This window comes from Camponotus vicinus, unplaced genomic scaffold (assembly GCF_025532165.1).
Source record: "Camponotus vicinus isolate PSW18456_S1 unplaced genomic scaffold, iyCamVici1.0 SCAF_8, whole genome shotgun sequence".
NCBI lineage: Eukaryota > Metazoa > Arthropoda > Insecta > Hymenoptera > Formicidae > Camponotus > Camponotus vicinus.
The window spans coordinates 3838773-3866635 of NW_028141980.1; the positions used below are offsets into that span (position 1 = coordinate 3838773).

At 37.3% G+C, this 27863-nt stretch overlaps 2 protein-coding genes across 19 annotated transcripts in view; both read right to left on the reverse strand.

Moving 5' to 3' along the window:
- Window positions 1-15199: 15199 nt before the first annotated feature.
- On the reverse strand, window positions 15200-20909 carry LOC145976181 (uncharacterized). The gene is made up of 2 exons (XM_083107191.1): window positions 19588-20909; window positions 15200-19502 (listed from the first exon to the last, which is right to left on the reverse strand). Exon 2 carries the CDS (start codon window positions 19488-19490, stop codon window positions 17427-17429), a length of 2064 nt encoding a protein of 687 aa, XP_082963317.1. The 5' UTR covers window positions 19491-19502; window positions 19588-20909; the 3' UTR covers window positions 15200-17426.
- An 86-nt stretch (window positions 20910-20995) lies between these two features.
- LOC145976180 (uncharacterized) overlaps window positions 20996-27863 on the reverse strand; it is a 187524-nt gene continuing 180656 nt past the window's right edge. For 15 of the 18 annotated variants that reach the window (XM_083107188.1, XM_083107184.1, XM_083107185.1 and 12 more), the window contains one exon: window positions 20996-27789. In XM_083107188.1, the coding sequence (XP_082963314.1) occupies window positions 27624-27789 (166 nt within the window). In that variant the 3' untranslated portion in view covers window positions 20996-27623. The remainder of the gene's footprint in view (window positions 27790-27863) is intronic. The other 3 variants (XM_083107189.1, XM_083107187.1, XR_014440204.1) reach the window with 2 other exon arrangements.

The window sequence follows — 27863 nt, forward strand, 5'->3', positions numbered from 1 at the left end:
GCGCATTATACAGGGTGTCCCATTCATCACCGGTCGATTTACTTTTTGAATAAAACTCAAACGGTTGAAGTAATCTTGATAATTTTTTTTTTATTTAAAAGTACAAACTTGGGAGTTAATAATGGAATATGATATCTTCCAAATGGCCGCCTCGGCTTTTTTGACAGACCACCAATCTTTTCCCAAAATGTTTCATGACGTTTTCGCACAAACTCGGATCAATTTCACCAATGACACGTTCACTGTTGTCTTTCAGCTGTGGAATTGTCTGTGGATTGTCGGCATAAACCTTCCCTTTGACGTGACCCCAGAGAAAAAAGTCCAAAGGTGTCAAATCGCATGATCTTGGTGGCCAATTGACATCACCTCTTCGAGAAATTACGCGTTGCGGAAATTTTGATGGTCCAATGGTTGAAATTCTTGGCATAATTGAATCTTATAAGCTTGCAAATGAAGATCTTTTGTCAAAATTCTTTGCAAACTGATCCTTGAAATGTTCAGTTCCTGAGAACGATGTCGAATTGATGTGCCCGGGGTTTCTCTCACACTTTCAGCAACAGTAGCAACATTTTCACTTGAACGAGCGGTGCGGGGACGCGGTGACTTTTTCAGATCTCCAATTCCAGTTTCAACAAATCTAGCGACCAAACTTTGCACAGTGCTTTTTGCCGGCACATGATTTCGAGGGAAATGATTACGAAGTTCGCGAATCGTTAGCGTTAAAGATCGTGATTTTTCGTAATACGCCTGAATAATTTGCACGCGTTCTTTCACCGTGTACTTTTCCATGATTAATTTCCCATCTGTCATATGACATATGTGAAGTTTGAAGTTAATCGGTTTGACGTTTTAAAAATAGCGCGAAATTCAAATCGACCGGTGATGAATGGGACACCCTGTATAATAATATTAGTATGAATAACACCTTGAATAGCACCGTTAAGGTTACATAAAAATCACTTTGAATTTTTTAAATAGAACCCCCTATTTTTCATTACATACTCTTGTAGTTTACCTCGAGAGCTTTCCAAAATATTATAATTAAATTATTTTTCATCAAGTACTTTTCGAATTACAAAAGCTTAAATGTTATGATACTACAGGCATTAGCATTACCCAAAATGTACCGCGTGGAGGTTGCGAGGTCGGATTTACACCTCTGTGTATGTTTGTGTGTGATTGTGGGTGTATGTGTGTATGTGTTAGCAGAAAGGACTTCGATCTCTGTATTTTCTAGCGCTGTCTCCCTAAAACACTTCTGACTGTCTTCTAACGCCATCATCACCGATAGTTTATTCGTTATTGAACACGATAATAAAAATAATGTGTTAAAGAAATTGAAAGAAGAATGCAAATCATTCATATAATTCACAAATGTTCAAATTGCTTCCCATTGACCCTCCAAACATTTTCGAATTCGCCTTGGAAATGAAGATAAGGCATCCAGTAATTCTTCTTGGGTTTTCCTGCATGCTTCTTTAATTCTTTCTTTCATGTCATCCCGAGTTGTTGGTTTTGAAGTATAAACCAATTCTTTGATTCGGCCCCAAAAGTAAAAATCCAAGACTGTGAGATCTAGGGATCTTGGTGGCCAGCTTACTGGTCCATTTCTCCCGATCCATCGGTTAGAAAATGTTTGGTTAAGAATCACTCTAACTTTTCTGGCATAATGGGCTGGGCAACTGGCCATCTTGCTGGAACCACGTTTATTCTCACGTTTAAAAGCGTCCTCCAGGAACTGTGGAAGGATATTCAATAGGAGGTCTTCATAAACTTCTCCATTTAAGCAATTAATTTAAATCCTCAAAATTCGATAAGAAAATTATCTGTTGATGCTGGGATGGGTCACGTGACTGTTTGGCGTTGTTTACGTAATGGAAATCTGCATAACATGCATTATTGGGCCGAGCAGAATCCACGTTGGATGAAGGAAGTTGATAACCAACATGTGTGGAGTCTGAATACATAGTGCGGTATTTTGGGTAACAAAATCGTGCCCTCATTTCTTCGAAAGGACGTTAAATGGAGAAGTTTATGAAGACCTATTGAATATCCTTCCACAGTTCCTGGAGGACGCTTTTAAACGTAAGAATAAACATGTGGTTCCAGCAAGATGGCCAGTTGCCCAGTCCATTATGCCAGAAGAGTTAGAGTGATTCTTAACCAAACATTTTCTAACCGATAGATCGGGAGAAATGGGCCAGTAAGCTGGCCACCAAGATCCCCAGATCTTACAGTCTTGGATTTTTACTTTTGGGGCCGAATCAAAGAATTGGTTTATGCTTCAAAACCAACAACTCGGGACATGAAGGAAAGAATCAAAGAAGCATGCAGGAAAACCCAAGAAGAATTACTGGATGCCTTATCTTCATTTCCAAGGCGAATTCGAAAATGTTTGGAGGGTCAATGGGAAGCAATTTGAACATTTGAGAATTATATGAATGATTTGCATTCTTCTTTCAATTTCTTTAACACATTATTTTTATTATCGTGTTCAATAACGAATAAACTATCGGTGATGATATCGTTAGAAGACAGTCAGAAGTGTTTTAGGGAGGCAGCGCTAGAAAATACAGAGTTCCCCTCCGACGATGCATCACCTTGACGTGGTGGAGGGGCCCGGGTGATTCGCCTGTGGCAGTACCGATGATCCAACCTTCAGGAGGGTTGGGCGGGAAGGATCACTTGCTAAGAGTGCACCAACGCGTAGAAATCATTATGGGTAGACATTTAAATAGTTGTAAACGTACCGGCTCAGGGAGCCAGACTCCCAGGGCCCGGCGGATGCGGGGGGGCACTGTCCGGTCCTCTCCCTGTCGACATCGAGCCCGAGCGACGGGCTATCCCTGACGTCGCGGGTGAACGTCAAGGAGGTATCTACCATCACTCAGAATGATCTTGGTAAGACGAAGACATACTGGATTTCATGGACGATGTTTGTGAATTCCTCGATGTCATCTGCATCCAATCTCAATTGACCTGGAGAGAGAAGGCTGAGCCATTGTTAGAGATGAGAGAATGAGAGAGGAGGTGGTCTCTGGGACCATCTCCTGGGGACACACTCTCCGGGAAAAATAAGGAGACTTTACAGTCCCTCCCCCGCGTAGAGAGATAAGGATGAGTCTGGGACCGTTGAACTGTCCCGCCCCTCCCTCCAGAAATATAGGGATGGGAACGGCCTGCGGAAGGTGGACCGGGGCTCGTCTCCGTTCTTCCGTTTAATAACGAAGAAGTGTGTGGGGACTTGTACCCCCAGGGCTCCGAAAGTAGGAGCCTTGGGAGCTTGGGGGGCAAACCCCTTATCCCTGAAAAGGGGAAGGGAGGCAAGGGGAGCGGGTCACGTCTGACTCCCCCTTCTGATCGCCATATAGCGAGCTTGGGGACTGTGAAGCCCAGAGTTAGGGGCGCGGGAGGCCGGCTGAGTCGTTCGCGGACTCAGCCACAGAACTCCGGCCGGCCGACCCGCCGATGGGCTCACCTCCTGTGGATTCGCTGGCGCCGGACTTGTAGTCCATGCGCCGAGAATTGAGATGGTGTGCTTGCGCAGGTTCGGTACCGGGATCTCCTAATCTCAAGATCCCCGATGCAGACAGAGTTATAGAGGGGGATCGTGGAGGCGAATCGACGACCTCTGACGTGTCCCCATTGTACATAGCGACGAAGGTCGCTCGCAAGGAGAGGATGCGCCGCGTGAGCCGCCCCTCGGTGGTTCTGCCTGGAGAGGGGCCCACGCGGTTCTATAGATGCTTATCCGTGGGATATGTGTGCGGATGCCTGCGGGAGTCCGAATCGGAGGGGGCGTTGCTACAAGTGCGGCGCTCCCTCCCACCGGATGAGAGGTTGCCAGGCGGTACCAAACTGTCCCTTATGTGCGGATTTAGGCCGCTCGGCAAACCATGTCCTGGAGGCGGAAAAGTGTTTTTCTCCACCCCCGCGACGGAAAAGCGGTAAGAAAAGGGGGCGGCTTAAAACCGCCCCCAACGAGAAGAAGCGGGTGGGATGCCCGCGGACATTACAGTCTTGGGGCATCTCTCACTCGCCTATTGGGTACCTCCTCCCCAATAACAAAGGGCCCAAAGAGTAAAACGCCGGTTAAGATGGGCGCCTGATTGGCGCAGCCGATCCCGGAAGTAATACATTAGCAGTTCCCGGGGACCTAGACTATCGGAGAGATGGTCACAGAAGGTTTTTTAATGGATATGTCTGGTCCGCAGCATGGCGGCCAGGAGAGCCCCACCCGCTGCTCCCGACTGGCGGGATGTGCGTAAGGTGCATTTTTCCCCTCGATGAAAAAAAAAAAGAAAATACAAAGTTTGAAGTCTTTATTTCTGCTGACACACATATACACAAAGAGGTGTAAATACGACCGTGCAACTTCCATGGGGTACATCTTGGGTAATGCTAATGCCGGCGGTATCAACATTTAAGCTTCTGTAATTCGAAAAGTACTTAATGAAAAATAACTTCATTATAGTGCTTTGGAAAACTCTCAAGATAAGCTATAAGAATATGTAATGAAAAATAGGAGGTTCCATTTAAAAAATTCAAAGTGATTTTTATGTGACCTTGACGGTGCTATTCAAGGTGCTATTCATATTAATATTATTATATAATGCACTACTTAGAGCTCTACAACTTTTGTATGAAACATTTTTCACGAAAATGCATTGTTTCCTCAAGAAATTGCTAATATCGCTCGGTCGCTCTGAAATATCCTGTATATGTATATGTATGTATATCGTTTATAAATATTATATAGTTTGATTTTCTATATGTCAAAATATATAATATAAAAAAACTGTAAAAGAAAAACATTCAACGTTGTAGCACATATCGAGAAGCAAGCAGCGTCGTCTGTCGCCTTCATTGCCCGCTCAATAAGAAGGAGATAGGAAATAATATTGTCTTCTCTTTTACTTACTCTTTTACTTAATACACAGAGTGGACCATTTTAACCTTTAATGGAGAATAACTCGAAAACCAAGCCCGGAAGAGAAAAATGTTTCAGACAAAAGTTGTTTGGTTTCGAGGGGGCCATAAGATGGTATCATTGGTTTGACCTTGAAGAGTTATTTGAAGGTCACATGAATGTCACCTTCAATTTCTTAAATGGAATCTACTATTTGTCATTGCATATTCTTGTAGCTTATCTCGAGAGCTTTCCAAAACACTATAATTAAGTACCTTTTCGTTAAGTACTTTTTGAGTTATGAGGCTTGAAATAATTTCTTAATTTTACATAAACCGTAAAATATCTTGTAAAATATTCATTTTTCGATTATCTTACCTTAATACTTTTACGTACAAAATAATGAGAGGAATCAATTGGTGTAAAGAAAAAACATAGCTGTTTTCAAGAAAAAATATGGAATTGTTAATTGCAAATTACATATTTTTTCTTGCATCCCCATACCATAATATTACCGCCTCCATATTTTACAGTCTTCTGAATAAAAGCGATTCGAGTTTGCCAAGAAGTACGCGAATATGTCTCTAGACTGTTGGAAAAAAGTATTGTGGTCTGATGAGAGCAAGTTTGAATTATTTGGATAAAAACGGCGGTGGCGAAAACCTGGTGAGGCTCTTAAAGAAGTAAATATTCAGAAGACTGTAAAACATGGAGGCGGTAATATTATGGTATGGGGATGTTTTACATGGTCTGGTATCGGTAATTTGGCTCGAATTGAAGGCATTATGACGGCAGAAGGATATATTGATGTATTGTGCGAGAATTTGGAATAATCTCTTTTGAAATTGGGTTTAGAAAACAACTTTATCTTCCAGCAAGATAATGACCCTAAGCATAAGGCGAAGAAAACCACTGCATTTTTCAAATCTAATAAGGTAAAACTGCTCGAATGGCCGTCACAATCACCAGATTTAAATCCAATTGAAAATTTGTGGGCTTATTTGGACGTGAACGTGAATAAAACGAACGTAAGAGACAAGACATCGTACTATGCAACACTCCAAGGCCTGGGAGGAAATTGATCCTGAATACTTAAAGAAATTAGTCGAGAGTACCTCGCCGACTGGAAGCGGTATTAAAAGCCAAAGGTGGCCATACCAAGTACTAATCACCATTAGAATTAACTTTATTTATTTGTTAACTATTACTTCTAAAAGTGTATGATTTATTTTGTCTAGGGCAAAATATAACAATATTGAATAATAAATTTTTTAGAAAGAATTGAGCATAATTTTTATTATTTCATATTTTCTTTATTTAAATACTTTGAAATGCTTCGACTTTCCTGTATCTAATAATATATTTGTTTGTTAAAAAAATAATTATACTAACAAATTCAATTTATTGAAAGGTGTATGATTTATTTTGTCCAGTACTGTACATCCCTATCTTTTTCTGGATTTTTCCAGAATTTTAAGTTAGAAACATTTTATATATATAAAATATATATATATATATATATATATATATATATATATATGTTTGCGCCTCACATATTTTTCTAATCTGTGAATATATAGGCGCAAACATATACAGGGTAATTCTAAACAAACGTTTGTCTTTAAAATATCAAATTCTTGAATGAATTCTAAGAAGATTTTTCCTCTTGCAAAATTTTGCCCGGAGCTTAGTTTTTAAACTATAAAGGAAAATAGTTAACTTCTTACGGAACGAGTATAAAAGGTAGGCAGGAACGGCGCAATATAGGCGATTACGTGGGGCGCTCGCCGTGATCAGCTGATTGCTATACGCGATGACTGTAACAATCAGTGTGTGTGTGTGCGCGCGCGCGCGCGCGTGCACATTAATCGCCTATCTCGCGCCGTTCCTGCCTACCTCTTGTACTCGTTCCGTAATTAACTATTAGTTAACTATTTTCCTTTATAATTTAAAAACTAAGCTCCGGGCAAAATTTTGCAAGAGGAAAAATCTTTTTAGAATTCATTCTAGAATTTGATATTTTAAAAACAAACGTTTGTTCAGAATCATCCTGTATATAACTGATGTAGAGGAATTTTGCGAAAAGGGCAAGCGGAAGGCTTAGTAATAGGTAGGGAAAAAATTTGGAGTTTGACATATGCAAATGATATATTGGTATATGCAGATGATAGTATTGGTCGCGAAAGAAGCAAACGAGTTGAAAAAAATATTGAAAAGCTTTTCAAAATTTTTAAAGAAAAGAGAACTAATTCTTAATGTAGAAAAAATCGAAGATAATGATCTTTAAAAAAGGAGGGGGAACAAAGAAAGAGGAAAAGAGAACAATAGCTGTGGTATGGGATAGAGATAGAGGAAGTTGATCATTTTAAATATTTAGATTACACATTGCAAAGAAATAATGAAACAGAAAGACATATTAAAGAAACAGTTAAAAAAGTTATGTGTGCCATGAAGTAGGTATGGGAATAGGACAAAGAAAATTCGCAGGAGATTTTAGGAGAAGGATCTGGATGTTTGATCATTTAGTAAAGAGTATTTTAATGTATGGAGCAGAGATTTGGGGATAGAAGGAATATGAAACTATAGAAAAGTGCCAGGAAATATATAAAATGGACGCAGGACTGGAACATTCCAAGTTATATTGTTAGGAAAGAAACAAAAAGACAACTTTTAAGAATAGAGAGATAAAGGAGCTGTTAGTTTTAAAGAAAAAATTAGGTGGAAATCGAACAATAAGATATTGATAGAAGCAAAACGAGAAAGTACAGAAGCTAAACGAAAGAGATGTAGAGAATCAAAAACAGGCCCAACAAAATAAAATTTAGAATTCTATATATATTGTTACGCGCGCGCCCGAGTCGTTACGTCCCTGCCGTTGTCCGGATCCCGACAAGAAGAATGTTGATAAACAACGATAGTCAGCTGAGTCGAAAAACAGCCGCCGAGTTGTCTGGACGCGTTCTCGTTTTCGAGCCTTAATTGTGTTATTAATCCGTTATATAATTGTTCGTGTGTGTTTTGTGTTCGTATTAAAGTTCCTTGTTATCTTTAAAAGTGTTAATTTATTTAACGCGATCCACGACAGCCGTTCTCTTAGTGCGCGTCTTCGATATATCTCGAAGTCTTCGCTCCGAACGCAACATTTTGGGGGCTCGTCCGGGATAAAACGGACAGCAGTGATTTTGTGCGATGGCAACGATAGCTGCGAAGAGGAGGAGGCGCGAGCAATCCGAGCCGCCGTCGGAATCGAGAGCGACAGAATCGGCGGCGTCGGAGTCGGCAGCGACAGAGTCGACGGCTTTACAATCCGTGTTGCTCGAGATGCGGCGAATGCGCGAGGAGCAGGCACGACGAGAAGAGGAAATCGCCGCAATGCTTCGCCGGCACGATGAGGAGCTGCAGCTTCTGTGGGAAGATCGGCGTCCTTCACGGGAAAAACAGCTAAGTCCTTCCAATATAAAAGCGAATCGTAGTCCCGAGAGGGAAATTGTAAATGCGGGGGAAAACGCGCGTAATGAAATAGGGTACAAATTAAAACCCGATACTTTTGACGGTTCGGTTCCGTTGCGGGAGTTTTTCTCGCAGTTCGCTTTAATCGCGCGCGCAAATCGTTGGGATAACGCGACGAAAACCGTGGTATTAGCGTCGAGTTTAAGGGGGAAAGCATGTTCCGTTTTAGAATCCGTGGAGGATTTGGAAAATTGTAATTTCGAGGAATTTAAATCGAAACTTGAATTACGTTTTGGCGAGGGGCAATTATCTCAAAATTGTTATACACAATTTACAAATAGGAGACAGAAATTCGGGGAAGATTTCGCTACTTTCGGCTCCGAATTAAAGAGATTCGCTCGACTAGCGTACCCCGAATGTCCTTGCACGATGCGGGATAAAATTGCGCAGTTTATTTCGACATTTTTGGACGGATTTGTAAGAAGGACTCTTCAGTTAGAAGGGTTAACTTCGTTGAAATTAGCCATTAAGAGGGCTAAAGCCGTAAGAGTGATACGGGAAAATAATTTTGAGAAACGAACTAATTTAAATGTCGAAAATAAATCTGAAAATTGTTGGAAGTGTGGTAATTCAGGTCATTTCCGGACGGAGTGTCCCTGTACAAAAGAGGAATAATGCTTAACATTAAAAAGAAATTAAGTTTAAATTGCTTTGTTTACTGCGCAAAATTATTTTATTCTTTAGAGAAGTTTGCGGAAGCTGACTGAACTTAAACATCTACGGAGCCAGTATATCGCTGAGCCTGAAGACTGCCTCGCCCACGGTTTTTGAGCCGTGGTTTTCCCGTGGGCCGGAGGGCGAATGCCGAGGCAGGGACATGGGGAGTCCTTTTAGGACGATGGGTCCACGGTGGATATCTCCCTCTTGTCCGAAGAAAGGGGAAAATAAGGACAGGAAGAAAGATTTGCGCCGAGCACGAAGAAGGTGACTGGAATGGGAGGCTGCCCTGGAGTCGATTCTTGAGGGTCTGGCCAACTCTCTGGAAGGAATCGATTGGGAGTCTGCCCAGTGGATTGGGGCCTGGTCGGAGCGATGCTCGGTAACCTGGAGCAACAGCTCAGGGAGAGCAGGATATCGTTCGGGGTCCCTGGAAGTTCGCGAAGATTAGTCATCGAGTCCCTTACTGATTGTCGGGACGACAATCTTGAAGAAGAGGGGCAGTGTTACGCGCGCGCCCGAGTCGTTACGGCCCTGCCGTTGTCCGGATCCCGTTGACAAGAAGAATTTTGATAAACAACGATAGTCAGCTGAGTCGAAACAGCCATCGAGCTGCGGACGCGTTCTCGTTTTCGAGCCTTAATTGTGTTATTAATCCGTTGTATAATTGTTCGTGTATGTTCTGTGTTCGTATTAAAGTTCCTTGTTCGCGGGTGAACGCGGATTGCCGCGACAGCGAAGAGTTTTGAGAGCGCGGCGAACGGATGACCACAGACAGTTTGTTAAAACTAAGACTCCACACGACACGTAATTTTTTTGTGTTTTTGATTTTTATTTTAAGACACCACAGTTATACATTAAGAAAAAATATGTATATGTACAAAAGCTGAAGAATTTATCTGCCTTCTTACAGATAATCGAGCGGTTTAACACAGCGATTTTAGCGAAGCGAAGCGGTTTGACAAAAAGCGGTTTAGCGAAAATTGCAAGACTGCGAAGTGCCCACGTGCGGTGCCCGTTATATAGCGAGCGGATTTTTGGGCTCTTTGCGACGTGGACCAATGATTTTAATAATTTAGCGGTGATCTCAGTGCGCCATGTGTAATTGGCCGCCGATGAGGTCTGACGTTGAAAATTCTTTGGTTGTCATGCGCGCAGTATTTTTCGATCAGCTGATTGGCAATCAGCTGATCGTGACATATGGGCGCGCATGCCCGTGCGCTGCGCTGATTTTGTCGACAGTTGACAATGTTATTGTAAACGTTCATAACAAACGTTTCTTAAGCGATGAAAAAAATGAGAGATAACGGGAACGGTCGAGTTTTTCTGACGGATCGAAGGATCGAGAAGATTCTTGATACCCGTTAAATTCGAATTCTCGAATTATAAATTGCTGATTCTTGCCTATGCGAATTTTTGAATCGGGATAATTTTTATGATTTTCGAACATTCCTTGTTATCTTTAAAAGTGTTAATTTATTTAACGCGATCCGCGACAGCCGTTCTCTTAGTGCGCGTCTTCGATATATCTCGAAGTCTTCGCTCCGGGCACAACAATATGATATAAGATATAGAAAGTTATATTCGATAGGAATACCAGAATATTCAAGAAAACAAAGTCAGAAAGATTTTCAAAAGATCATAGCGAGATTTAGATATGAAAACGAAGAACTTCCGGAATAAATTTTGGCGTGAACAGGAGAAGAAACTGTAATGGCGCGTATGCGCCATTACTAACGTATTAAAAACATTTACAATATACGCATGCTTTTCTCTTATTCTATCGCCTTCTTACCCACGCTCTGCCTCGCTCATACATCTCGCTCGCACATTTGCTCGCTGTCACGCTACCCCACTCGTACGCATTACTTGGCGCTTGCTGTCCTCTTCGCTCCATCACTTGACCATCCGTTGTCTCATTCTCACGCATTCGCCTTACCTGGAGCGGCCCATATGGAGGGGGAACATTGAAATGCGATCGACTGGGTATATAAGCCGGCCTGGCCGGTACACGAGCATCAGATCCCGTCCTGCGATCCTACCGAACGCTCCGACCAGATCTCCCGAAACCGAGGTGTCTCTCGAACTCGCTTCCAGTCCGGATCGAGGTCTCTCGATTCAACCGGGTGTCTCCGGCTTACCATCCGGGTCGAGGTGTTTCTCGACTCAACCGGGTGTCTCCGGTTGCCTGTTACCAGTCCGGATCGAGGTGTTTCTCGACTCAACCGGGTGTCTCCAATTGCTTGTTACCAGTCCGGATCGAGGTGTTTCTCGATTCAACCGGGTGTCTGCGGCTTCCCGTCCGGGTCGAGGTGTTTCTCGACTCAACCGGGTGTCTCCGGTTGCCTGTTATCAGTCCAGATCGAGGTGTTTCTCGATTTGACCGTGATGTGGTACGGCCAGAGTTACTCCAGGTGCCACTTGCACCTGGAGCGCCGGTGGTTTTGATGGCCTGGGGACCGCGGGGGCGGTGTCCGTTAGCCGTGGTGCAGCAACGATGGCGCATCGAAGCGTCGTGGAGGCGCGTGACTGCGGATCGGATGCCCTTATCATCCGACAAGCGAGTGCGCTATGCCGGCATCGCGTCGTCGGTGCTCGGGGTGGCGGGGTGATCAGCAGGATGGCTTTCCGGCGGTTGGTTGCGTCGGAACGTTGTATGACAGTCCCTACCCGCGGTGACTGTCGCTTTCTCCCCGGCGGCTGGTTTGGTGGCGGCGAGTTCCTTGCGCCATCGTCGTTGCTGGTGGAGAGATCGCCGAACAATTCGCGGAGCTTTGCTTTTCGTGCCATCTTTCTGTTATCGCGACAGATTAGCGACTATTTGATCTTCGCATGGAGCGCGCGTATTTATACTCGCGCCGGTATGTCCGGAATGCGGCGCGAATGGTTTTTGCGCGGATTTTTTTCAGTTACGCGGTGCGTGCTTTTCGGCGTGCGGCTTTAGATCTCGCACGTGGATATGACGGTGCCAACGCCTTCGGGTGTCACGTAGGTCCACTATCACCGACGATACAATTTTGCCTATCTCCAGGGGTCCAGTAAATTTTGGTGCTAACTTAGCGTTGAATGCCTTCGATTTATCGGAGAGAGCGTGGTCCCTTTTCCAAACTTTCTCGCCAATTTTCGGACGTCAGTCTCGCCTTCGCAGGTTGTAGTGTTTTTCCTGCCGGTGGAAGGCGCGTGCCAAGTGAATCCGTACCAGCGCATATGCGTCTTGGAGGTGGCGATGAGCGGTGTCGGGAGTTGTCTGGTTCGCGGGCGGTCGTCGGTCTTCTGGGTGCGGTCGCACCAGCTCCCGGCCGTGATTGAAGCGAGTATTCGGTGGCCTCGTGTCGTGCGGTATTGTAGACAAATTGCAATACCACCAGGTGTTCATTCCAGGTCTTATGGCTCTTACCGACAAATTGTGCGATTATGGTCTTCAGTGTTCGGTTTGTTCGCTCGATAGGGTTACATTGCGGCGTATACGGAGGGGTAGTGCGGTGTCGAATGCCGAAGGTGGTGAGGCACCGCTCAAGCTGGCTCGATTTTAACTGTGTCCCATTATCTGACACAAGGTACTCTGGGCAACCATGGCGGTACATTATTCGCTCTGTGAAGGCTTTGGTGACGTTAGCAGCGGTAACCTTCCTGAGTGGCACGACTTCCAGCTATTTCGTGAACCAATCCTGCATGGTTAGTATCCACGTATACCCATGGTTTGAACGCGATAAAGGGCCGACCAAGTCGATCGCGACTTGTTGCCAAGGTGTGCCCACCGGTGTAGCGTGAAGACTACCGGCCGGTCGTTGTTGCAGAGGCTTATGCACCAAGCAATTTTCGCAAGAGCGGACGTATCGAGCGATATCTCGGAACATGCCCGGCCAATAGTAAAGTTGCGCGATGCGGGCTATGGTCTTTGCAGTGCCGAGATGTCCGGCTGCCGAGTCATTGTGCATTCGTTGTAGTAAGGATGTTCGCTGGTAGGTCGGAACGCACTGCTTCCATTGGTCTTCCGGGTCGGTCACGAAAATTTAGATCGTGAAGGATATGCCGAAAAAGCTTCCCGCGGCGGATCCGGTGGTCTGGGAAGTCGGTAGGTCGTTCTCGCAACCCGGTAGTAATCCTCTTGTACCACGGGCATCGTGGTTCGTGGCGCGTGGCGCACACCTCGGGCTGACGGGACAGCGCGTCGGCTACCTGATTCAGGGTCCCTTTTCGATACTTGATATCAAAGTCGAACTGCTTCCAATCGCTGCAATCACTTGAGAGATTGGTGACCGGTGATCACGATGAACCGATACCCTTACAGATAATCTCTCATACGGCGTATTCCCCAAACCACCGCGAGGCACTCCAACTCGGTCGCGCTATAATTTTTTTCCACCTGGTTAAGTGTTCGGCTGGCGTACGCGATGACCCGCTCTCCTCCGTCCAGGTTTTGCGTGAGTACGGCTCCAAGACCGTGTGTACTGGCGTCGGCCTGCAGAGTAAATGGCTGGTTGAAATCGGGGCAAACCAACACGGGAGCGGTCGTTAGTGCCTCCTTAATATTCCTAAAGGCTTCCTTCTCCGTCATGATCCAGATCCACCGGGCATTTTTGCGCATCGGGTTAACAGCGCGACCTTGGTCGAGAAATCCGCAATGAAGCGTTGGTACCAAGAAGCAACGCCGAGAAATTGGCGCACTTTCGATTACCGCCGCATAATTTTTTTCGCTGAGATACATAAATATGAAGTTATAAGAAAATTTACGTTAAAGAAAATTTGCATCAATATGATAGATCCATCATCTTGAAATTTGAAAAGACTGATATATGTCAGGTTGCCCAAAAAAGTATTGTAAAGAAATACAGTTCTGATACAGTTGTTACACATTTTGATAAATTTTTCTAAATTTTATGCCTTTTTATTGTGATTCTATCCGCCATAATGGATGCGCCATTTTTAATTTCAAAAGATGACAGATGGTATTTAAACATGTATGTTTTTATCCTAATTTTGATTCGTAGTGAGATAGAGAGATGGCACGATTGATTTAGAATGGCTTATTGGATCCCTGTGCATGACCGGTCTTATAACTGATATATCTGAACGAAAAAAAATCGTGCGGTGGTAGTCGAAAGTGGATTTGAAAGGTGAAAGTGAGTGCTATACGCTATATATGCCATTGGCAGAAATATTTAAGAAAATTTGGTTTCTCAACAATAAATTCATGAAATTGGCCAAAATAGCGATTTTTGGGCCATTCAACTACAAATTACTCAAAAGCCTGATGTGCGGGGAAAATTCTGCGACCAGATTCGTTTTTAGCGTCACAAAATCTATCAGATTCATCTACTTTACTTTTTGTAACTGATAAAAGCTCAAATTTCGCAGGCCTGTGTAATTACTTCACGAGTGAAATGTTACTCATCCGTAAATAAAATTCAGTGAACAAAACCAGATTTTCTCCTTTCATTTTCTAACAACCATGTACAAAATTCAATCCTTTTAAGATAATCTTGCAGCATTAGATACTGTACTTTTCTAAAATGATAGGGATGCATTCTATGTTCCCGTAATATTCGATGTACTGAACATCTACGTACATTTAGCATTTGAGTTAAGGTTCGAATACTCGTCATCGAATCTTGATCAATGACATGCAATACTGCTTCTACATTTTCAGGAGTAATAGTAGTACGGTCTCGGCCAACACTCATTTCTCTACGTGATGACATCAATTCTATAGTAAAGGTCTGGGAAACTAAACGCACAAAATCATTATGTGATGGTATTCTATGTCTTGGAAACTTTTTTTGATACATAATTGCTGCACGATAAGAGCTTTGGCCTGCTTCAGCATATATGATTAGTATATCGAAATATTGGTATATGATTGGTATATGACCGGTGTATAATCTGCCATTTTTTAACAGTAATATAAAAATTTTAACATTTATAATATTTATAACACTTATAACAATTTATAATATTTTTATACTACAAACATTTATACACTTTTATTCTTGTCTCCAAAAAATTTTAAATTTTTATTATACAAATCCGATTCGTTTATAGCAGATGATTAAAATGCACAAATTATCGATTCATTAAAATAAATGAATATATATTAAACAAATGTTGATAGTTGGTTCATTAGAAAATGAAAGAAGAGAACTTGGTTTTGTTCACCGAATTTTATTTATGGAGTCACACTTCACTCGTGAAGGAATTTTTAATAGTCATAATTATCATATTATAATATATTATAAACATTATACGCTTATCCGTGGATATCAACATAGATTCCAAATTAATTTATAGGCTGGAGTTGTGAAGTTGATCGAATGGTATAATTTTGTTCACACCGATATGAACTTGGCACTCGATTTTATAAAAATTAAAAATTAATAATTTAATCTGTTTGTACTTTGTTTGTACCTGTTTGTACCGCACTTTATTTCGTTTGTACCTCAAAGAGCAAACAAATAAAAATTGATTAAAAAATGGTCAGCGCCCAACTTAAAGATATTTTAATTTCATTAACGCCATTCGATAGAGAATCGTTTGTACCTGTTTGGACCTCTTTTCATTTCATTTGTACTTTAAAGGAACCGGAAGTACAGCATTTTTAATGTACAAGTTAGAACTTTTAGAATTTTTTACGCAAATACTTTTTTTCAAATATGAGGTACAAACGAAATGAAAAGAGGTACAAACGGGTGCTAATCATGCTCTTTCGAATGGCGTTGGTCGTTTTGCGATATCTCAAAAAATGATGAAAGTACCTCTTGGACGTATTTTGAAAATGCTATACTTCCGGTCCCTTTGAAGTACAAACGAAATGAAAAGAGGTACAAACAGGTACAAACGAAGTACAAACGGATTAAATTTTAAATTTTAAATTTTTATAAAGTCGGGTGCCAAGTTCACATCGGTTTTGTTCACACACTTTATGTATTATTAAATTATTATTATATTAGAAATTAATTTTAATATTATGTTTTAGATTGAACCATTCATTTTTCCGCATAGATTAGATGGGAATACTTATTTAGAATTTATAACAAACGAACAACCATTACTTGAAGATATATCAATAGCTAATCGATTACGTATTATTTATCAACATGATGGAGCTTTTTCTCATATTAAAAGAAGAATAAAAAATGCACTTTACGAAGTGTATTCAAATCGATGGATTGGTCTGATTAATTGGCCAGCAAAATCGCCAGACTAGATTCCGATGGATTTTTTCTTCTGGGGCTATCTTAATCTATACGGAAAATAATTGGTATTAGATATCCACTAGATATTCTTCATAGACATTGAAGATACCCACGAATATATGAATATATGAATATATGAAAAATAGCTATTACAGATGCTATAAACATCCAAATGTCGTCAATTCGAGGTTTCATAAATATCTACAGGATATGTAAACCAATATCCTGCAAATATCCGTACAAAATTCTGGATATTTATTATATATAGATACATTTATTACATGTATATTGATATTTATTTTTGGATGGATATTCATTCAATGTTCTGTATATAGATACATATTAGTGGTTCCAATACCGGACGAAATTTTAATACCGGTATTTCGGTACTGAAATCTCTGCAAGACCGGTAATACCGATATTTTTCGGTATTGAGATTTTTTTTCTAAATAATTAAATATATTAGGGGTTGCAATTGAACGACCAATTCTAATACAAGTTTTATTATTTATTCAAAAAACGACGTTTCGACTTCCGACCATTTGGTTGTGGTTGTGGTCCTTATACAGTCTTTGGTGATTTAACTATTCTCCCAATCACAATTGTAAGCGTATAATATCAATCATGTTACGTACAAAATTTGGTATTAAAAGAGAAACAGTCATATCGGTATGAAATTTCGTCAAGGAATGGATCACAACCAGATGGTCGAAGTCGAAACGCGTCGTTTTTTGAATAAATAATAAAACTTGTGCTAAAAGCTAGAATTGGTCGTTCAATTGCAACCCTTTATTTATCTACTAGCGTTTGAAGTTTGAACAATTTAATAAATTTAAATGTATTAGGTAGTTAGGTAGATAAAACTCAAAAGAATTTTTAATTAAAAGATAGATATGTTGTTTTATAATTTTAATTTATTAATAAGGATAAGGATTGTCTTGATAACATTAATAAGTAATATTGTGCTTATATTTATATAAAAAAATTCTTTACGTAACGTGAATTACGTTATGAACAGTAACAGTATTTATAATATAGGAGACTTTGCTTATATTTATACAAAAAAAATTCTTCACGTAACGTAAATTACATATTACATTAACAGTAACAGATAACAGTATTTATAATATAGGAGGTAGGAGGATAGCAGAAAACTATTACTCATTTTTGTTAATAAAATAAGATCTTAAAAACGTTAAATTATCAATGCTTTCATCGGAAAGGCTTGAACGAATTTTTGTTAATAACAATGCAGAGGCAGAGAAAGCTCGTTCTGCCTCCACACTAGTTGGTCTTACAGTTTTTAAGTAGTTGTAAACACGGTTTAAATATTTGCCCTTTATTCCTTCTTCGATATAATAATTCATTTCAGCTCTGATTATTTTCCTAATTTCGTTTATTGATTTATTCTTAACTTTTATAACTTGTTTTGTTCTTTCTAGTACCCTTTGTTTAAGTTTTTCTTTTAGAGTCAATGTCAATTGTGAATTTGTACTGTCATCAGGTATTTCAATGTCGACGTCATCTGCTTCCTCACTATCTATATTTTCACTTTCAGTAACTTCTGTAGCATCATTAAAATTTAATCTTTCAATTAGGCTAACAATTTGAGTTATAAAACTTGATTTAGATGTCTGATTAAAGATGCCGTAATTTTCGTGTTCCCTTTCTTGTATGTTACGTTCTTGCAGAAAGTTAAATAAATCTGAATGCTTGTAACGTCGTTCTGATATCCGATTTAATAAAGCTGTTTTAAGTTTTTTGCTAAGAAAATTTTCTTGTTTGGATAACTCATCAAGCATAAACTCTAATGTGATATCTGCTTGATATAAATCAATTTCTCGAGAACACAATGCTTCGACAGCAAGTTTGACAGGAGCCAAAGCCGCTATAATAGAAGAAACTATATCTAATTCTTCTTTTGTAAAAGAGATTTCAATTTTAACATCAATTAAAGCTTTCTGTACGCAACTTTTTAATTGATAAAACCGTTCTAGCATGAGCAGAAGACTATTCCACCTAGTTTTACAATCTAAAATTAGCTTTAATTCTTTGCCTAGTTCAGCTTTGACATGCTTTTGTAGAAAATCGTCATTTCTAGTCGGAGATCGACGGAATATTCTTACTACTTTCCTAATTTTCTCAATTAACGACTTTATAATCTCATTTAAATGTATCTCATCATTTATTTCTTTATTATGAATATGCAAACCTAAATATGCATCGTTTTCGTTTTCAGAATCAACTTCATCATTTTCATCAATATCTTTTAAGTCTGACATTTCGCGTTCACTTTCACTCTCTTCCTCTATATCGTCATCGTCATCGTCAACATATATCTGTTTTACTTGTTTATGTTTATTATATAATACTTCTAATATAGCTAGTTGAATACCATGTGCCAAACAAAGTTGTTGATCAGCATTAATTATTTTTCCTACTTTCTTCATTACGGATGCGCCGTCTGTTGTAATGGCAACGATATCATAATCCAAACATATATTATAAATTTTCAATTTAGCATCAATAATATCCACACACTTTTCAGCTGGCATTGTCCCATTTACACGACATAAACCAAGATTCCAAAACATTTTATCTGTTGCGTGCACATTCAAGTTTAAATATCTTCTATTTTTAATTGAAGTCCATTCATCGAAAGTCAAACTAAATTTTTGACCATCTAGTTTTAATTTCTTAATTTCTATTTTAAGTTGTTCTTTAACTTTATTACCATAATTTTTAACAATATTCGAAATACCGCTTACCGATTTAGGAATATCGGAAAATCCTCTAGCTGTTAATCCTAGTCTTATATCTAAAGATGTACATATTATTCGAAAGGACAAACCATCTCGACTAGTTAAACGTGCCAATACTGCAGGTAAATTATTGTCTGTTGGAAAATATTGAGTTATCAATCCACTTTTGTTTAATTTTTTGGATAATGTATAAGAACTGCTGGAACTACATGACGATGACGATATTGAAGCCGAACTCTCATTTGATGATGTACTTCTTTTTAGCAAACTTATATTATGAATTGCCTTCAGATGCGTGTGCATACCACTAGTGCTTCCTCCCGCACAATGGATTATTTTGCCACAAGTCGTACACTTGCATTCATTTTTGTTCTTTTTCCCACGTAAAAAGTAAAACCAAACGGAATCTTTGTTATTGGCATTTCTGTTAAATTTTTCAAATTCTTGTTCTTGCATCATGGGGATTGGGGACTGGAATTTGGAATAATAAAATTAATATATATTTTATTTATCATAAATAGTCTAATAATTAAGTAAGTACATAGTACATACATACCTTCTAACTTCGTTTTAAAAAACTTAATATTTATTAAGTATATGATATATATTAAATATATGTGGTTTGTGGTTATGTTATGGTTAGTGGTACTAATTATTTTGATGTTAATTGTGATCATTAGAATTTAGAATTATCTGGTAATACTGCAAAGTACAAACTGCATTTATATAATTGCCTGATTCCCTGGTTATACAAAACACAAGCACAAGACACAAATGGGAGCCTCTTGTTATAAACATATAACAAGATTATAAACAAGAGCAATGAGCAAACGTTATTTACAAATAGCAAATAGCGCTTTTCAATTGTTAACTGCAGGCGCGCCACGCGAAGCGCGACGTGCGACGGCGCGACAAAAAATACCGATTTTCGGTAATATCGGTATTCAACACCGGTACTTTTTCGGTTTTAGATTTGTCGGTATTACCGGTATTGCGGTTTCGATAAAACCGATATTGGAACCACTAATACATATATGACGGAATTTATTATAAAAAAAAAATTAACCGTCTGCGATTAATTTATGGAGCTCTGGAGCTCCTCGCAAAAGCTGGAGGAGACGCGACTATAATGGTCCATCCTCTTTGACCGATAATCCATGACTCGTGGGACCTGTGCTGCGGCCTTATATACTGCATTTCACCTTGACTCTTAAAACGTAGATAATGTCTAAAAATTGCACATAATTCGTAAAACATTTTTTCTTAATAAATTTTTAATAAATGACGAGCGACACTTAAAACCTTTTGATACTTACTCAGGAGAGTGAGCTTGACAACATATGTCAAGATCATTGAAATCAGTGAGGGCGTCCGTAAAGTGCACAATTACCAAATTTTTATATCTGGAAAACTACTGTTTGGAATAAAAAATTGCCAATATCTTATTCCTTAATTTTACAAAAATTGGAGATAATGAGTAGTAAAAATTAGTAAAAATTAAATAATAAAAATATTTGTGATTTTTTATTCCAAACCGTCATTTTTAAAATATTAGAAATAAAGTCGATCAATTATCCTCAGATAGCACTCTTGTTTGAATATCCTATTTATGTGAATGTTATGTGAATACATACGTAATATTCCGAGAATATCTTTTTTTTATAACATCTCTTATTTGAGATGTATATTACTTCATATACATTTTCAGAATATACTTTTGAGTAATATGTGTGTGTGTGTGTGTATGTGGTGTATGTGTGTGTGTGTGATGTGTGTATCACTATATGGCGAAACATAGTAAAACCATCTTGTATTGAAATTTTTGTTATGAGAGCGTATACAAGTCTAACGATCAGCTATTAATATAAGATTTAAAATACACTTTATTCCTATCAGTTTAATTCCTGATACAATTCTAAGAAATCGAAAATATTAAATAGATTGTTTAAAATTGGGCGAATAAATAAACAATTGTTCTTTTATTTTTATTTGAGACAAAAATCGAAATTTAATTCTTATACAAAAGTTTATAATAAATGTTAAATCTTAAATTTTATAAATTAAATATACTTTGAGTATTATTTTTTATTACTTTGAAACAATTGTTATAGTGCTATATGAGGTATACAATTATGATATAATAACAACAAAAAACATAAATATAACATTATACTACTTATGAGTGGGAAATTATCACTAATGTATATGTTGCATATAACATGTTTGTTATATTATACATATGTGTTATATTCTGTTATATTACAATGTAACAGTTACATCTGTGTTTGTTGGGATATATACTGAAGATGTTCTAAAAATATACTTATATTCTAAAAGATACTCTTGGTATGTATTGAGAAGCAGAAAAGTCGTACATAGAAACAATTCTTAATATGTATTTAGTATATTATATACGCAATATGCAGTATCTTGTATGTTCAGATAATATACTCAATACACTTTTATGGTATTCTTCAAACATTCTCGGAATCTACATTATATTGTGTAAGACAAGCTACATTTAGACAATATTTATGTTAAATTAATGCACATGAATGAGACGATTACCTGAACATAGCCTATAATTGGCCAGCTCTCTTTAAAAATTCCTATATATATATCTTGAAAACTGTTTCTTAGAATAAAAAATGACGATGCATTTTTATTACTGGATTTTGAATAAATTTTTGTATTAAATCTTTCTCGAATTTCAGGACATTATACATATACATATACATACACAAATACACACATTCGTGCACGCGCATACAGAGTGGTCCTTAATAATCTATAGATAGATTTATTTCTGAAAATATGGAAAATAAAAGAAATAGTATACACACACACACACACACACGCGCGCGCGCGCGCGCGCGCGCACGCACGTGTGGGGGGGAGAGAGGGAGAGAGAGGTAGAGAGAGAGAGAGAGAGAGAGAGAGAGAGAGAGAGTGTGTGTGTGTGTGTGTGTGTGTGTGTGTGTGTGTGTGTGTGTGTACATATACTACTATATAATTACATATACACACACACGTACGAATATAGATATATAAATATATTATAATTTTATATATGTATATTTATGTATCATATGTGTGTGTATATTTGTGTTATGTATGTACATACTGTTCTCTCAATGATAGTACAGTTAATCTTTCGTTATATAATATTAATGCCATATTATGTATACAATTTAATGTACACACTAAAAGACTCAATACTATATATACTACCATTGAGATTGTTTATTTGCTCACTTTTGTATGTTGTATATTACAATAATCCCTTAAGTAGTACTCATTCTAGTTTTCAATAAATTTAACTTAATAAACGTAAAATGAAAATATAAAAAGATACAAGGAAAGGCACGAAAGTCCCCCTCCGATTTTGAGCTTTTAATATGTTTCCTAGAAATAAGGGACACATATTTCTTTATACGTGTCCATACGCGTATTTAGGGGAAAACACTTCTTCGAAAAAAATCTGTTTTTTTCTTTCGAGACGAATATCTTCGAAACTATGAAAGATAGACAAAATTTTTTAAATTAAAAGTTAAATACAATTCCGGACAAAATGATAGCACACGTGTGCTATCTTTCATTGCTCGGAAACTACGTAGAATTTTCCAAATGTAAGAAGTAGTACATAATGATTACGACGCAAGAAGAAGAAATTTGTTATTAAACAAGAACGTCCTTACTAATATTCGCAGTTCGCAGGAGAAACACATAAATACAGAGGACGAAATGATAGCACATTTTCAAAATCTGTAGAGAAATTTATTATTAAAGCACAGTTAATATGAAAATTAATAATGAGTATCCTCCCTGATTCTCAACGATTTCAATCATTCGATTGGGTATTGATTTAAAAAGTTTTCTTATCAACTTCTGAGATCAATTGTCCCACTCTTTCACGATAGATACCTTTAAATTCTGGACGTTATCATACTGCTTTCCATTCTTGTATACAGCATGTGTAAGTTCACCCCAGCAATTTTCGATAATGTTCAAATCAGGTGAGCGTGCAGGCTAAGGCAAAACTTCAATTTTTTCAGATGTGAAATATGCATTAACAATTTTGGCTTTATGTATGGCTGCATTATCGTGTTGAAAGATGAAATTGCCTTTTGTGATGTTCTGTGCATGCTTATTTATTTGTTCAGATATCAACTCAATATATTTTTTGTTGTTCATTTTGCCATTAATGAATTGTACATCAGTTTTGCCTCTGCAACCGATTCCGGCCTAGATCACACCGCCACCACCCATCTGTCGTCGCTGTTTCACGATTTTCTCCTTTCGTAGATCATGATAATATGAAAATCTATCAGGACCGTCTAGGTGAATTTCTTTTCATCTGTGAAAAGAATTCTTTTCCATTTTTTCTTCTACTGAATTCGATCTTTTGAGAAACGTTAATCGATTCTTTTTATGTTGTTTTGTTGGTGGGGGCTTTTGTTTTATCTTCAGTCGTTGGATAAACTTACACCTCTGAAGAACACGACGTACGCTTCGGATGTTCGCTGTAACACCTGCTTGGCAAGCAATTTCGCGTGATGTTAATGCCGAGTTGACGCAATTCAAATAATCGCCTATTTGTTTCGTTCTGATAAGGTTGGTGGCCTTCCAGAACTCTTTTTCTTCCCATAATTTTCCGGATCTTTCAACAAATTATACATATACTACTTTCCGGCTTCTGTTGACAATTTTCGCAATCTGAGAAACATTCAGATTCTGATTCTTTAGTTCAATTATTTTTCTAATCTCACTTTCATTCAACTTATTTCCGCGGCCCATATTGATAATTAATCGTGTATGACGTGATGCTTGTTATTAATAGCTTGACAAACCACAAACTACTGAATAACGTCAACATAAAGTTTAAGTGTGTTATCATTTCGCCCTCTGTATTTATGTGTTTTTCCTGCGAACTGCGAATATTAGTAAGGACTTGTTCTTGTTTAATAACAAATTTCTTCTTTTTGCGCCGTAATCATTATGTACTACTTCTTACATTTGGAAAATTCTGCGTAGTTTCCGAGCAATGAAAGATAGCACACGTGTGCTATCATTTTGTCCTGTAATTTCAAGAAATTGTACAACAATGACAGAAAAAATTTTTTATATTTTTAATTTTTCCAAATACTCCCACCATTAAATATTTTTTTTTTTTTGACATTTCTTTATCATCAAATGAAAGGTTATTTTTCGAATCTAATCATATATGATTAAGTTATGTTTCGAAAAATCATTTTCCAGAATTATTTATAAATCTCTCTATAATGCGCTTTTCATGTCCATCTATGCTTTCGATTCTTGGCGCAACATGCTCCATTTTCCGTAATAGAAGATAACTACCAGATACATTTGAAAGACATATTCTGTGTAATTCTATGTAATTATCCTAAATTTGTATCATGCTAGACATTTATAACTCTAAACATATTTGAATATATAATAAATATCATACATTAAGATACAAAAATTAAATATAAATAAAAATTAAACATATAAATTGGTTAGATGGCAATACGAGTCAAGTGTCTGTCTTGTTACACAGTTATTTATTATATAAATGAAATATTGGAATAATACATACAAAAGTTTGCGAACGTTTTGACCCTATTTTTGGATCATCTTTAGCGCAAATATAAATCAAAGAAATAACAATAGCTTTACATAATCGGAGTCAAAATTAAAGATGTGCCGTCTAAAATTATTTGGTGTCTCATTATTCTTATTTTGGCGATCCCTGTAATGAAATTAGTCCAAATTTTGTCAATGAATAAAACATATTATTATCAAAAAAGTAAAATCAAATAATTTTAAATGGATAACATGAGAACTAAAGGTAGAATTAAATAAAATTAAAATTAAAAGATTAACTATCCATTAACCAAAAACAAAATGACATAATTTAAATAAATAACATAAGCTAAATATAAAAATAGATAAAATTAAAATTAAAAAGTTAAGAAGTTGAAATTATATAAAAAGAAACTACAAAAAATTCTGACTTACTTCCAGGCATCGAAGATACTGATGGGCCGTTAAAAGCAAAGAGAGACCGATCAACATCTCTGAAGGCAAGGATCGACTAGTCTTATTCGGAAAACTGAGATCAGTTTATAGAACGTTAAAGCGAGTCAATAATATAATATATAAAAACATATACATACGAAGAGTCGCAAACTATCTATTATGATAAAAAGATTACTATATTAGACTTTTGGTGAATTATTGACAATGTTTAAATAAATTTCGGGTAAACGTTCCGTATTCGTCTGCAAATTTGAGGTTACGGTAGGTTAAGGTATTATACTAACAGCGCTGTCGAACGTGAACATGTGTTTGATTGAAGAATCTACCGTAACTTACCATAACCAAAAACTGTTTGCTGTCGCCGGGTAAATATCGTCGCGTTGTCGCATCGTCGCGTCGTGTAATAACGTAATATGTGCGCGTGTGTTTTTTTAATCGAGTGATTTTTAATTGCGATTTTTAATGACTCTATCACTCTTAGTGATAGAGTCATTAGTAAATTTCTCGTCTTATCGAGTGAGTGAATGAATGTGATTATGTTGAAGTTTATAAAAGAATACAGTTTACAAAAGAAAAAAGAACTTTCGATTAATTATTTAGTGTGGATCTCTGTCCCTTAGAACGTGATATCTACGTTCAATTTGAGTGAAAGTACGATCTGTCGGAAAATTCATTTCTCAAGAAATTACAGCAATGCATGGAACAAGGTAATAATAACTATTCTTTGGTGTTGTATGAAAACAGATTTCGGGGTGTCAAATAAACAGTGTTAGAAAAAATTCGCGAAAGAGAGGGGTTTTTAGTGGGTATGGAGTACCGAGTTGGTAATTCGACTTGGTACTCGAGTCCCACATAACTCACCGGACCGGCCTGTGAGTATGCATAAAATGCATTTTCCTCTTTCGTAAAAAAAAAAACAGTACAATATAAAAAAATAATAATAATTAAAGTGAAAATGTATAATAATAAAAAGTAAATAATAATTTAAGTAAGAATAATAATAACTTCAAGTGAGTAAGCAAATGAGAGAGAGAGAGAGTGAGGGGGGGGAGAGAGAGAGAGAGAGAGAGAGAATGAGAATTATGTATTCGCATGTGTGTGTATGTAGCGATCAGCTGATCGCAGCGGGCGCCCCGCGTAAGCACCCGCGTCTGACGGTGAATCGCGCCACCCTTGCCTGCCTCTTGTATCCGACTCGTCATAAGTTAATTACTTCCTTTAATAATTCAAAAACTAAGCGTCGGATGAAATTTTGCCAAAGGAAAAATCGTCTTAGAATTGACTCAAGAATGTGTCATTTCACGGACAATAGGATTATTTTGAAACACCCTGTATGTGTATGGAAAAACCTATAAAAAAATATGTTCCTTATTTTTAACTAGAAAACAACATATTAAAAGCTCATCAAAATCGGAGGGAGACACTTCCGTGCCTTTCCTTGTGAGAAAAAATCGAAATATCTTCTAAATTATTCAAATAAAATTTTTAAATATCTTACTTCAATACTTTTATAACAAAGTAATAAAATCAATTTAAAAAAAATATATATATATGTATATATAATTCAATTTGCAAAAATGGATTTGATTTTAAAATTTCGAAAATGTCTCCTTAAGGTATATGCAATATCTATAATTTTTCCCTCATATAATTTATCTCTGTATGTAATATTTTTTTTGTTTGTTATACTTTCACAGATAAATCTATTTATAGATTATAATAGATTACCTTATGTATACAAATACACACACACGCATTAATCTATGAAATAAATATAAAATATATTGCAGTACTTTTCGATATCTATATAATCTATGTTTGTACTATATGCAATGTATAGTCTACATTAGATTAATCTTGATACAAAAAATTACGCACATTAGGAGCATATGTGAGGCATCATGTCCAGTATCATAATTCAGAATTGTATGTCTGACAATCTGCTATCTACATATAAAAATTTGACAAGAGAGTATCAAATATTAAATTTGTAAATATTAAACATAAAAGTAAAAATAAACAACAGCTCGTTATATTAAATTAATAAAAGTATATAATTTTGAATTGTATACACTATTGTGAGGCACATAAAAATATCTAAACATGACATATATCTCTCAATATATAATATATACTCTAATATATACTCTAATATATACTCCAAATGTACATAATTTGATATGTTAAAATATATACTTGACGCCGAGTATGTATTTGATAATCTATTAAACAATTGTGTATATTATAGAAGAAATATCACTTTTGATAAAAGGGCATACGATCAATATTACATGGGCACTTTCCTTTAAAATTATTGATTAAAAATCTAATTCTGTAATATAAACAATGTGAAAAAAAATATCTGGCACGTCATGTCGCAATCTGGTAACTTTATAGATATATAACACGTGCAGTCTTTAGAATCATATCAGTTAACAATGTGTTTTGTAATAACAATTTCTGTTATAACACTTTCTGTTATAACACTTTCTGTTGCTTCTTGACTTCTTTTTCTTTCTCATTATATTAATGAATAAATTTGTCAAAAAATTAATTGTCGCTGTCTGCGTAATCGTCGCTATCATATCTATCTTCATGTTTCGGTTGTTGTTGCACACAAACATCCGATGTATTCATTAATGAACTTGTATTTTTAATCATATCCAACGAATCATCCATATTTGGCAATAACTCCCATGAGGCAATATTATGTAATCTATGAACAAGCAAAATTGCGAAATATTAAAGATATATATTTTTTATTTTGAGAAAATTATTTAGATATTTAAT